The 13391-nt window shown below is 35.7% G+C and overlaps 1 protein-coding gene across 6 annotated transcripts in view; it reads right to left on the bottom strand.

Annotated features, from left to right (window-relative positions):
• LOC106467309 (monocarboxylate transporter 12-like) overlaps nucleotides 1-13391 on the bottom strand; it is a 58787-nt gene that overhangs the window by 12295 nt on the left and 33101 nt on the right. For 3 of the 6 annotated variants that reach the window (XM_013927654.2, XM_022396098.1, XM_022396092.1), the window contains 2 exons: nucleotides 1737-2056; nucleotides 8-18 (listed from right to left, as the gene is read on the bottom strand). In XM_013927654.2, the coding sequence (XP_013783108.1) occupies nucleotides 8-18; nucleotides 1737-2056 (331 nt within the window). Of the gene's footprint in view, nucleotides 1-7; nucleotides 19-1736; nucleotides 2057-2667; nucleotides 3443-4154; nucleotides 4174-13391 lie in introns of those variants that run through there. The other 3 variants (XM_022396101.1, XM_022396089.1, XM_022396106.1) reach the window with 3 other exon arrangements.

The following is a 13391-nucleotide window of genomic DNA, read 5'->3' as shown; positions in this document are numbered from 1 at the left end:
AGGCACTCACCAAGGGTCCTGATCAAAATTGAATTGCTGATTAGTTATATTAGCAAACAAATTCTAAAACAAGCTAAAATAAAATAGCACACATATAGCATAATATTTATTGTACCTCTAAATTTAGAAATATCCTTTGTTATTATTTGTGTTACTTTTATTTCAGGTTACCCTTTACGAGTTCAAGTACTTGTATAATTATTGAAGTAAGTAATGTCGGCCATGATCATTTCCAAAGCGATCTAAGTACACTGTTCTTATGTTTTACTTATAAAGATTCAAATGCTTTTTTTTCATCACTTGGTACCCTCGCTTTTATCAATATTTTTGAGTGTAAATCCAGTAATTAATTTTTCACGAGATTCGGCTATCTTAGGAGATTTGGGTTGGTCCTGAGCTAACAATGCAAAATAATCTCTACAATAGAAATATGGTAATAAAAAACAACAACAACAAACAAAAACCGATAAAGATAGATATATTAAACAAATACTGTTTACTAAAGTTACATTAAAGAAAAAAAAAGAGTCTAACTTATATAGGGAACACAAACACATGTTCTGTTGTAGATTGTTAGGGAACACAAACACACTAAATGTTTACTTCATGTTCTATTGTAGATTGTTAGGGAACACAAACACACTAGATGTTTACTTCATGTTCTGTTATACATTGAATGTTTTTTTGTATAAGCAAAAACATTACTCAGTGCACCCTAACAACGTCTAGTGACCAATAAAAGACCATTAATGGCTCTGACAGTGTAACTTTATAGTAGCCTGACATGAAAAAACATTAAATGGTTAAAAAAAAGGAGGCCATAATTAATGCCTCGCAAATTATAAGCAATGAGCGTTACCCATTTACTTAACCTAATCTAGAGAATATTTGACTAGGAATCGTCTAGAATTATATAGAATAGGAAACATTTTTGTTACATTTTGAGATGGGTTAAGGAGGCTGCTGTGATACTTATTATGGAGTTGATTTTTAGCTTCGCTCCAAGCTTGCTATGACAAAAAGTGAATATTAATTTATTTTGTACTTTTTCTAAAGGAGTAATAAAATACGAAGTTTTGCCATGTATTTTAAGGCCAAAAATTCTTTAGAGTTGGCAACGATTTAGATAGCAGTTACTTTTATATTGGTGAAGTCTTATTTCAGAGCATTTCCTTCCCAATAGCGTTGCAACTGGCTATATAAAATAAATCGTAGATTTCGGCTATAGTAATCAAGGGTTGTATTGGAAGTACACAAAGCATGTTGTTGTTGTTGTTGGTTTTTAATTCTGTATATAAAAAAATTCACTCTTGCAATATGAAGTTTCATTTTCTGATATTTAAAATGAGTTATTTAATCCAGGACTTAGCTGTAAAATATTAAATACTGGATTAAAGAAGTCATTTTATACCTAAAAAGACATATACTTCCGACAAAATACTTTATTTATGTAATGTTTTGACTTGCCCTTTTCAGGGTGAAAATGTTTTAAAGCAAATAGCACTTCACAGTAATTCTAACGTTTCGTCGGACAAGGAAATACTTTTATCGAGCTAAAGCTGTTTTTATTTATTTAAAAAAATATTAATTTCTTTACAAATGATAATACAAGTTCGGGGAAAAAACATTTTTTACATACAATATACAACATAAATGCAAATAAATCATTAACAAAAAAGCAGAAGAAATAAAATACAGTTAATTTCGAAGAAATCCTATAAATATGTTCAACTCACCCACAATTAGGTAGGTCCCCGCATTTATAGAGCCAATCCACGCTACCTTAGACTTACTCTCATTAAAAGTAGTAGTAAGTTCGGTGAGAAAAACTCCAAATGAGAAAATGATTCCATCCACGACAACATTACACATGAATGAAGCAAAGACGATAACCCACCCCCATCCACCGTCAGGAGGTGCTACTAGAGGTGGAAGCTCCTCGGTGTCAACATCATCTTCAGTAACTGGAAGTTTGGTGTGCTCGTCGTCTTCTTGCATTATCGGAGTTGCTTTTTCTGAGTTTTTGTCAGGTTCCTGAGCATTTATACGAGTTAACCTATTAAATTATAAAAATAAAGCGGATTCGTTAATGTCTGTTACGTTTAACTAAACAAATTCATGACGTATTGTTTGATTATAGTCGGAAATTATTTAGGTTTTCTTCGTCCATAGTCTCTTCAAATATGTACTTGTAGAATTTTATTTATCGTCATTACAGAGAGAACGAACAGTAAATTGGCTTCAGTAAGTCATGAACATTTATCGCGCTACATACATTTTCGCAGATGAATATACACATGACAACAACTTTAAAAAAAGAAAACAGTTTGAAATGGTAAATAAAGTGGCACAAGTTCCGGTAAGCAACAAAATGTGGTGAAGTGAAAAAAAACGTTTACATGAAAACAGTGAAAAGCTAGCTAGAATAGAACGGAAAACGTCATATGGTTGTGAATGACAGCTATAAAACCACTATTCATGACTAAAAAAAGTATTTAAGAAAACATTTTTGTAGAAAACACTAAGATCAGAAGGATAATACTTGTTTAAGTGTAAAATACTGCTGTCTTTTTTTGTGTTTTATTTTTAAGTTAACCATCCTGATGATTCAACTGAATTAAATGAATTGACCTCAGGAGAGAAATAAGTCTATATAAAAGAACTTACCGCTATCGCTTTGCAACTGGTTATAGATGGTACTGAAGCTATAAAACAAAATATTTACCTCGGAGTACTTAAGTATCTAACTCGAATTTTGGTGTATCTGGTAAGACTGATAAATAGAAATAAAAACAATTAAACACTACAAGGCTTCCGGTAACCAACAGAAAAAGGAATCATTTGAGTTTCTTTACATCAAGGTCATGAAGAGCTGTACAAGGCCGCTCGAAATCTACAATAATTGCAGGATCGTGTTTGCTTCGAGCAGCAGCTTGAGCCAAGTTACAAGATATCTGTCACTCTCTTGTATTTATAGTCCCATCTGTGATTCTCTCTCCAAGATGTCTGGTGTTCTTCAAGCACACAAACAACATCTGGAGGTTAAAGGTCTGAATCATTTTCTGGCTTCGTAAGATATGTTTTCGTTTGATTATAAGAAAGTTTCTCTGTCCTATTTTTCCGTCTCAGTATACTGTTTTTCCGTCTTGACATCCAATCAAACATATCACGTTTTACGCTGATAATAAACAGTACAGCTAAAGCACAGCTTTGTTTCAATAAATAATGCAAAATTAAGTACCTCTTCAATCATCATCATCGGCTCAAGTTGCACGTGTTAAGCAAAGCTTAAAATAGTTTCGTCATATTCTTATCGGTAATCTGTTGATGGATTATACTCTTTAATTGAATGTGATCATCCTTAATTGTCAATTCCAAAATATTTAATACCAGAAAAAAAGAAACAACACCCTGGATAAAAGAAATGCATGAATATAACTCTATTTGAATAGTGATGCTCAGTTAAACGCCAACACTTTCAGAGCAAAAAGAATAAACATTATAGTAGAAAGGGCTTCGGCGTTAAAAGAATATTTCAGACGATGTTTACCTACATAATGTTAATCTGTAAGACAAAAGTTTAATACACTTTCAAGAAACAGGATTTGAAATAAGTGGTATCAATAAGTTATAAGTTTATATTTTCTCTTCCTTAACGCTTTTCCCTTAACTTTTTACTATCTTAAAACACTTTCATGAAACAGAATTTCAAAAAAATGGTATTAATAAGTTATAAGTTCATATTTTCTCTTCCTTAACGCTTTCCCCTTAACTTTTTACCATTTTAAAACATTTCAAATAATTTTGATCATTAGTGTTCGTCCGAGGGTGGGATAGAGGGTAAATCTACGAATTTACAACGCTAACATCAGCGGTTTGATTCCCCTCTGTAGAAACAAACACAATTAAAGTTTTTACACCTTACATTGAATTTTAGACGATGATCTCTCTTTTATCGTTAAAACTGCAATAAATAGTTCCAAACAAAAAAAATTAATAAAAGAAATTAAAAAGAAAAATAAATTTTATTATAGAAGCAAAAATAGTCTGTATTTATTTATTTTACTAACATACCACTGTTTATCCTAATGTATATTTCAGCGGAGTTGTACTTAAACTACGTATCATATTTTTTCGGCATCGTTTCTACATACCTCTCATTAGCTTACAAGCCTGGCTCGGCATGGCCAGGTGGTTAGGGCGCTCGAGTCGCAATCTGAGGGTCGCGGGTTCGAATCCCCGTCACACCAAACATGCTCGCCCTTTCAGCCGTGGGAGCGTTATAATGTGCCGGTCAATCCCACTATTCGTTGGTAAAAGAGTAGCCCAAAAGTTGGCGGTGGGTGGTGATGACTAGCTGCCTTCCCTCTAGTCTTACATTGCTAAATTAGGAACGGCTAGCGCAGATAGCCCTCGTGTAGCTTTGCGCGAAATTCAAAGCTTACAAGCCACAGGGGTTAAGACAGAACTTAATATCAATCGGCCAACCTCGGCTAGTTAATTTTGAACTCGCAACCTAAGTAACAAGATTCAACCATGAAGTACTTTTATGAACTTATTTTCCGAAACTTCGGCTCTTATAATTTAGTCATTTTTCTGGACAAATTTTAAGGTAATTTCTTTTCTTATCTATAATCGTATCACTACAATGTAAGAAAATTATCTTTTCTGATCCTAGGGTACTTCTCATCGCTTTGTTCATGCAGTTTTTGAACTTTGGACGGGTATAAGTACACTTTTTTTTTTAATTTTGATCTATTTATCAGATTCTCTTTAACATCCTTGCCCTTTTGACATGTCAGAGTTTGAAGCTCTTATCAAACACGAGTTTTGGAAACTTAAGTGACAGTTGGTTTTAATGTATCAGGTTTCACAGGTATTTTCCAAGATGAGTAAACATGTTTATCTAAGATCGAAGATAGTTGGTGGTTGGCTTCAAGGACTCTCGGGTACTTACACAACTAAACAATACTAGAAACCTTCAAATAGTGACGTCATCATTCTGTATTGCTACGTGACTTTCCTGATTGGAGATTATCTTGATATTAACATAATGCCAAAGATGACGAATTGATTATAACGTGTATGCAAAGATAGGTTTGACGTTTTAACCTGTAGAAAAGAAAATGATAGTTGATTATAAATAGGTCCGGCATGGCCAGGTGGTTAGGGAGCTCGACTCGTAAACTGAGGGTCGCGGGTTCGAATCCCCGTCACACCAAACATGCCAACCTCCGCCTTTGCCTGGTCCCAAGTCCAGGATGAGAAAAAGGGGTTAGGTTAGGGTCCATAAAAACCAACCTGCTACAAGTAACTGTAACAACACCTTCCGTTGGCGAGGTGTTGTTGCGGCCCTATGTTTCCTACTCTTTTAAGTTTTAAAGACCGCTCTTGACCAAAACGTTTTTCGTCTCGTGCAGTGATCCAATTAACCACTGGGAATGATTCGAACATTTATATGTATGACAGAATACAATGTACCGTATCTATAGGCAAATAAATTTTTAATTTTAAAACATACAATTATTATTTCTGTGTCGGTAAACATCTCAGCAAACAATTATTTTCACAGTGGTGTCTGTAAGTTTGTGAGGATAACATGATCAATTAATAATATAATATGTGAACATGAGGCAGGGTGCACAAGGAAATGAGAAGCGAAAGCAGATGTAACGTCATAGGCAGTTAAAGTTTAATTTTTCCCTAATATTCACATTCTTCGCGTATCTAAAATATTTTTAGAATAACTTCCTGGATATCTACAACTGGGATTTCTTTTATTTTAAAATATTTATTTCATTTTCTTTACTAACATGTATTTCGAAAAAGTGTCTTAGGCAATGTACTAAAATAATATTATTTTAGCCAAGATCCGCCAATTCGATATTGAAGCACAGCATGGCCGGGTGGTTAGAGCGCTCGAGTCGCAATCTAAGGGTTGAGGGTTCAAATCCCCGTTAGGCCAAACATGCTCGCCCTTTCAGCCGTGGGGGGCGTTATAATGTTACGGTCAGTCCCACTATTCGTTGGTAAACTAAATCATTACCATTTCATATTGCACTTTTTTCGAATATTCCGTACTTCTTTATTTTCAATACTAGTATATTGTTTGTTTTGAATTTCGCACAGAGTTACACGAGGGCTATCTGCGGTAGCCGTCCCAAATTTAGCAATTAAAGACAAGAGGGAAGGCAGCTAGTTATCTCCACCCACCGCCAACTCTTGGGCTACTCTTTTACCAACGAATAGGGGGAATGACCGTCACATTATAACGCTGAAAGGGCGAGCATGTTTGGTGGGACGGGGATTTGAATACGCAACCCTCTGGTTGCGAGTCAAATGCCCTAACCACCTGACCATACCCGGCCAATAGTAATGAAAATAACGTAAAACTAGATAAAATACATGTATAATAGTAAGCTATAATAATAAAACTAGCAGTGAAGAATTAGCAAAATACTATAATTTATGCACAGTAAGATTCAAGTCCAGAAGGACAAGTCTAGGGTTTAAAATTCATAAATAGCATCACTTGTAAATGGAGAGAAATAAAGTGATCTATACTTTAACAGGTCAATGATTCATGATTTTAAACAAAAATGTAGAAATGTTGTCAGTAGTCAGCAGTGGGACATTCTTTCTTTTTTAATACTTTTTTATATTATCAGGAATATAAAACCCACTAACTTAATGTACGGAAAAGTGTTTATAATGATACAAGAATGCGTGCCTAGATCTTATTTCTGTTATAGCTATTGATATGCAGCACGTTTCCACTTCACAAAATACTGAGGTTAATGTTACCCCCTCGATCCACTTTAAATGCTTTCCAAACTCCATCAACCATGAGCGTGGACGATGACTTCAGAGGGTTCAATTTTGCAACCAAAAAAGCGCAGGTTCTATCAGAGATATTTGCAAATGATATATGGCATGGTTTTCCGTTTTTATTTTCATGTTGACCTAGACGTGTGGTTGGGTGCTTTGTCTTGATGGAACAACACCTTATTGGGATCAGCCCTCTACAAAGATAGTATTTCCTCACGGTAGAATGGTGTCAGCGCGTTAGCTTGGCATTCTTCTCGACTAACCAGACGTTTATCTTATCATTATAGCTGTAATATACAATTATCATAAATATCTTTCGAAAATTTTTCAGTGTTCTGTACAATTTTGTAAATGTTGTATCATCGGTAGGACGATAATAATTTGCTCAGAATTTTGCATACACTTAAGTTTGTTTTTTTTCAACGAGAAGAAATAATTTGACTTGTCACGTGCTAGATACCTCTTGTGACGTACAGTTGGTCTTCTATTCAGCTATGCGCTTTGAAAGAAGCTCATTGTGTCGCTTTTGTAGATCTAAATCCGGGTGAGTCATTATGCTTGCAATTCCAAAGGAGGTTTCTGCTTTAATTGCAATGAACAAACGTGATAAACTGCTTAAGTTTCTTCACTACCTCCGATGTGCAACTGGTAGCCGGTCATGAAGAAGCCTATTTGTTTTCTCCCTGCTTGAATCATACTTTCCCTTGCTCTGCCCGTATGATTTAACACTATAAATCTCAGTTTCTTCCAAACACTAATATTTTGTACCTTACATGCTTTTATAAATGCAGAATAGAACTTCGCGTCAGAAAATCTTATAATGTAACAAGCACTTACAAATCAGCACACTTCAACTGTCTTGTGAGAATAGGGTCAGAGTTTTAAGTCTCTGTAGTTATAGGACATGAAGCTGGCCAGGGATGAGGTGATTGATACGCAAACTGTAACTATAGATCGTGAGGAATATTCTGTGTAATATCAGTAAAGGACCATGAAGACATCGGTCTTATTCCTGTACATCACTATATAAATTTAACATCTATCAAGAACAATGTAAACATTTTATATGGCAAAACAAAATGCATAATCAGTATATTTATAATGTCAAAGCGTCTCTTGAGCATAATACTTGAACGAAAAGAAAAAATTAAAGTTGGGATTATGATGGTATTAGTATGAAGTGGGGCATAGACTTATAACAATGCCCCTAAATTGTATTTTGTATTTAAGACGAAGCTTATAAGACTATTTGTCGCCGTCACTAATATTGAACTACTGACCAGAGGGAATGCAGCGAGTTAGCAGCGCCCTACCACCCACTATTCACACTAAGGGATTGACTGTCCCTCTTATAACACACCCACAGCTTTACAGTGTTTTGAATATTTTATGGTATTGCCGGATTCGAACTCGGCTCGCCAGCTCCAAAATCCGGAGCTCTACCACGCTGACAAGCTGCGCTCATGCCTCTAAAGCATATATTTAGTATGGAGATTCTAAATTCATCAGATTTTCTTAACTATTTTCACAAATTCTGCTACTTTTAGACAGCACACTAGGTAAAGCCACATGATGTTCATCAAGTATAGAGCTTGTAAAGCTTCATTGATTTGAATTTAATCTAGTATTGGACCACGTACAAACACAGATCAAAAACATAAAGTTTGTATGCAAAACAAGACTTGATAACAAACTGAAAATTTCTTCCAAAGCTATCGCAGGATACATATCTTTTGCTCTTTAATTAGGTGTCTTTTGTCAAATTACGGGAAGTAAAAAAAGATATGATACGCAGATGTGTTTTATAATCTTCAGTTGTTTGTGGGCAGGGTTTTATAATTCAATATGCTAGCTATGTCGGGAATCGCGGCATATTCCTCGAAATAATCAGAAAACCCAATTTGGTTCTCAATATCTCAAGATAAGTTTCGCGAATAAAAACCTCCGAGATCTTCAAGCCTTAAAGTACCTCGCTACTTAATCATTGCTTGATAATTATGAAATGCACTTTACTACAACCTGAAGATGAATTAATGTCCAAACATAATATTACATATATATTCAATATGTATTACATATATAGTCATAATTACATAATTCATGAAAGAGATCAGAAGCTTTGCCCCCCCCCCGTGGCACAGCGGTATGTCTGCGGACTTACAACGCTAGAATCCGGGTTTCGATACCCGTAATGGGCAGAGCACAGATAGCCCATTGTGTTGCTTTGTGCTTAACTTCAAACAAATCAGAAGCTTTAGTATTAATCGATTGATATGTTCATTAGTCGATTAAAAATAAGTATTTTTGTTTGTTTGTAATTAAGCACAAAGCTACACAATGGGCTATCTGTGCTCTGCCCACCACGGGTATCGAAACCCGGATTCTAGCGTTGTAAGTCCGCAGATATACCGCTGTGCCACTGGGGGGCTATAAGTCTTTTCATTCAGTGGAATTTCATACCTTCTGCCCCCCCGCCCAGTGGCACAGCGGTATGTCTGCGGACTTACAACTCTAGAATCCGGGTTTCGATACCCGTGGTGGGCAGAGCACAGATAGCCCTTGTGTAGCTTTGTGCATAATTAAAAACAAACAAACAAATCATACCTTCTTGAATCTCTAAAGCAGAACGGATGTTTCAGCAAACAATATCATTTTATTTTTAGACTAATCTGCGATGCTAGACGCTTCACTGGAATAATAGTTCATACTGACAAAGATCTGCGCTGCTCAAAACAATAAAAAATATAATTGGAATTTATAATATTTTAAGTATGACAAGGCAAAATCGCTGTGCTAATATTTTGAAAATCACCCCTTTAGGTCATTTTCACTCATCATGTGTTTTGAAATGCAAATGATTGGTTATATAGCCTAGTTCGTAAATGAACATTGGTAGAGGTGGTTACATACAGTTTTGGACAAAATGTTTGCATACTGCTCTATATTGATATTATTGTCGACATGCATGGAGTGGTTATTGAGTATATGCCGAGTAGTATCAGAGAAGGTAGCGTATGATCAGACAAACATGTACGAGTTGTTATTCTGGTATGTATAAATTATTTTGAGCATTTATTCGTCAAAACACACAACATACACATCTGTTTTGTATAAAAGGGTATGCCTTTGGTATAATATTTTTCGAAACAGATCAACGCCTTGTTCAGACAATTTCTATGTACTTGGTGTAGAGTCGTGCCTCATCACGTGCCAGAAGCTATAGTGCGTCAAATTGTTCGACTGTCCAGAAATTATACGAAGCAAACGGACATTGCCAGAACAGTAGGGTACCCCCAATGTATTGTATCCAGAATCCTGAAACGTCATCGGACTACTAAAAACATTGTTGCAAGAAAGTCTACAGGTAGACGCCGAAAAACTACTGCCAGAGATGACCGTGTTTTGATCAGGTTAACACGTTAAGGTCGAAAGAAGTCTTGCAACACCTTACGACAGGAATGGTATGAACACATTCATTCTAGGGTATCCAGAAGAACAGTGAATAGGAGATTGACCAAACAAGTTTATTTTGCAAAAAGAGCTATCTGCAACCAGATATTAACCATAATTCACCGCCGTCACCATGTTACTTGGGCAGGACAACATGCCAATTTACAGTTAGGACACTGGTGACATGTCATGTTTTCAGACGAGTCTTGTTTCTGGCTTGTTAAAGCTGATGGTAGGATTCGTGTTCGTCGTTTACCTTGAGAACAGACGAGGGAAGACTGTCTTTCGCACAGGTGGTGGTGCAGTACATGTTTGAGCAGCTATTTCTAATGGTGGAAAAACTGCTATTCATATCCTCCAGGGAAACGTCAACGGTGCCTCCTATAGAAATCACATGGAAACGATATTTCTGCTAAATGTTAGGGTAAGGTTTGACAAAAAACCTTGTGTTCCAGGCTGACATTCCCGTTACCCACAGTGCATATATTGTACAGGTTTATCTTGACCAGGAGGACGTTACAGCAATGTCTCCAAATTGTAATCCCATTGAAAACTGTTGAGTAGAACTGATCCGGAAAGTTGCTAACCACGACCCTAAACCAGCTACTGTAACTGATATGCAGCGCCTTCTAGTGACATGTTGGGATGAAATCACGGTGGATTACATCAATAACCTCATCGACAGCATGTCATGTCGCCTTGTAGGGTTATAAGAGTACGAGGAGAACAACCAAGTACTGAATGCTTAATATGAACTGATATAAGGTTACAGACGCTATTCATAATAATTTTATGTTATATTTTGTCATTATATAAGTTTTAATAAGGTTTTTTTGTGATAAGTGAAATGTTGAGTTACACATCTTTCTGATAAATAAATAAATCGTTCATTATATCCATAGAAATTGTCTCATTATACTAATTATATATGTAGATGTTTAATATAACATGCATTTCTCAGTTTGACAGTGCTAAGTGTATTTGTATTCCATCTTAATAATAATAATGATCTAATTTGTTACAAAATATGCAAACATTTTGGCCAAGACTGTAGTTACAGTTCATGAAATTTCACTTCAGTATATAATATGGTCATCACAATCACCAAGCCTCACACCAGTGTTTTTTTATAAGAATGCCGATAAAGTCTTGTGTTGTTGCCGTGGTATTTTTTCGCGTGTGTTGTAAGACGCGTCTCCCAAGAGCATTCTATACATGCTTGCTGGGAGTGAGGTATTGTGAACGTGCAAGTTACTCTATTCATTCACTTCCCTCTTCCTCAAAGGAGTGTCGAAGCTGTTTGGTTTCTTGCTCTGAGCGAATATTAGTAATGTTACTGCTAGTTTGAAGGCGCTCACCTTCTCCTAACGGAACCTTGAAACATTTAGACAATATGTAATAACCTGCCTTAATTGGCCATTTTTCGTTACTTTCAATGCTTTTCACGAGAGTAAAACGTCAAGTGCCTTCTTTGAGGTATATCCAATGTTCGGGAACAGTTGGGAGCACTTTAAACTCTATAATTCTCTTAAATGTGATGAACAGCTATATAAAGCTTTGCTGGATGACTAATCCTTTGAATTTCAAATCACAGGACAATCATTAAATGCCAAATTTGCATAGAAATTAACCAATGTCGATAAATGACATTTTCCTAGCTGTGGCTTTGCCTTATCTTGTCTACAATATTTATATTATTATCATTACGCTGTACTGGTTTTGTGCACTGTGTGGCGAATTATCAAAATAATTTCAAGTTTCGGGTTTGATTAGATATGCTTTTTCGCATATATATATATATATGTGTGTGAAATGTGTACTGTAGAGATAAAGAGCATTTTCGATACAATGGTGGGAGTATGGATAGAAAGTAATTTGATGTGAGGATGGGTGAATGAGTGGATGGTGGATAATTCAATACAAGTCTTGTGGATGTTTGTTTGGCAAATTGTGTATTTGTCATGGTGGATGGATAGAAAGTAATTTAATATGAGAAAATGTCAATGGATTCTGAGGAATTAGTTATGGAAATTGATAAATAGATAGAATGTAATTTGATCTGAGGATGGGTGAATGAGTGGATGGTGGATAATTTAATACAAGGTTTATGAATGTTTGTTTGACAAATTTTGTATTTGTCATGGTGGATGGATAGAAAGTACTTTAATATGAGAAAATGTCAATGAATTCTGAGGAATTAGTTATGGAAATTGATAAAGAGATCAAGAGCACCTGCATGTGATGCTAATTAGGTATATTGTGAATATTTTCGTATTATAATGGTCAAAGTGATGGGATTCTTCTAAATAAGGGAATTTTAGGGAATGTGTTGCTCCCGTCCATATCATATTCCATGTAGTGTTGTAGAAGACATGGTCCGAAAAGTTGTCTCCTAAACAGGACTGAAAGCTGGAGCAGTCCATGTGAAACTATACAACGAGAGTAAATGTAATAAAATATGGACGTGAGTAGCTGAGCATCAGATAAGCAGGCAATTATATTCAGGTTGATTTTTTTAAGTGGATGATTTATTTTACGTGCAATTATGAGAATTAATAAACACAACTTTTAGTTTCAGTTACGGATACTCCGGATAATAAAAACATGTTAAAACTAGAACTAAATTTTAGAAACCTGGCCTACAAACTTTTTGAAAGGTTTGTTTGTTTCAAAACTTTGCACAAAGCTACCCTAGGGTTATTTGTTCATATCTGTCCATAATTTTAAAATTTCGAAATAATACACTAAAAAAAGGGAGCTAATCAACAGCACCCACTGCCAACTCTTGGGTTTCTTTTATCTGATCGAATAGGAAGATGTGGTGGGTGACCATAACATTTATAGGGTACCTATGGCCCAAATTGCTGAGCGTGTATTTGCAACAATAGATTCCGAACCATGTCTTCGAATTACACCTTTCTTTGTTTTCCATACATTTCTTTGGTGTAAAGTATATTAAGCTAGATCTATGAATCATTCAGGTTGGATATATAAAAATCACTTGCCTCTAAATGCACTCATCTAACATCCGGCATGGCCAAGTGGTTAGGGCACTCGACTCGCAATCTGCGGGTCGTGGTTCGAATCCCCGTACGACCAAACATGCTCGCCCT

This window comes from Limulus polyphemus, unplaced genomic scaffold (assembly GCF_000517525.1).
Source record: "Limulus polyphemus unplaced genomic scaffold, Limulus_polyphemus-2.1.2 Scaffold78, whole genome shotgun sequence".
In the NCBI taxonomy this organism is placed as follows: Eukaryota; Metazoa; Arthropoda; class Merostomata; order Xiphosura; family Limulidae; genus Limulus; species Limulus polyphemus.
This window is presented reverse-complemented; position numbering and strand designations above follow the sequence as displayed.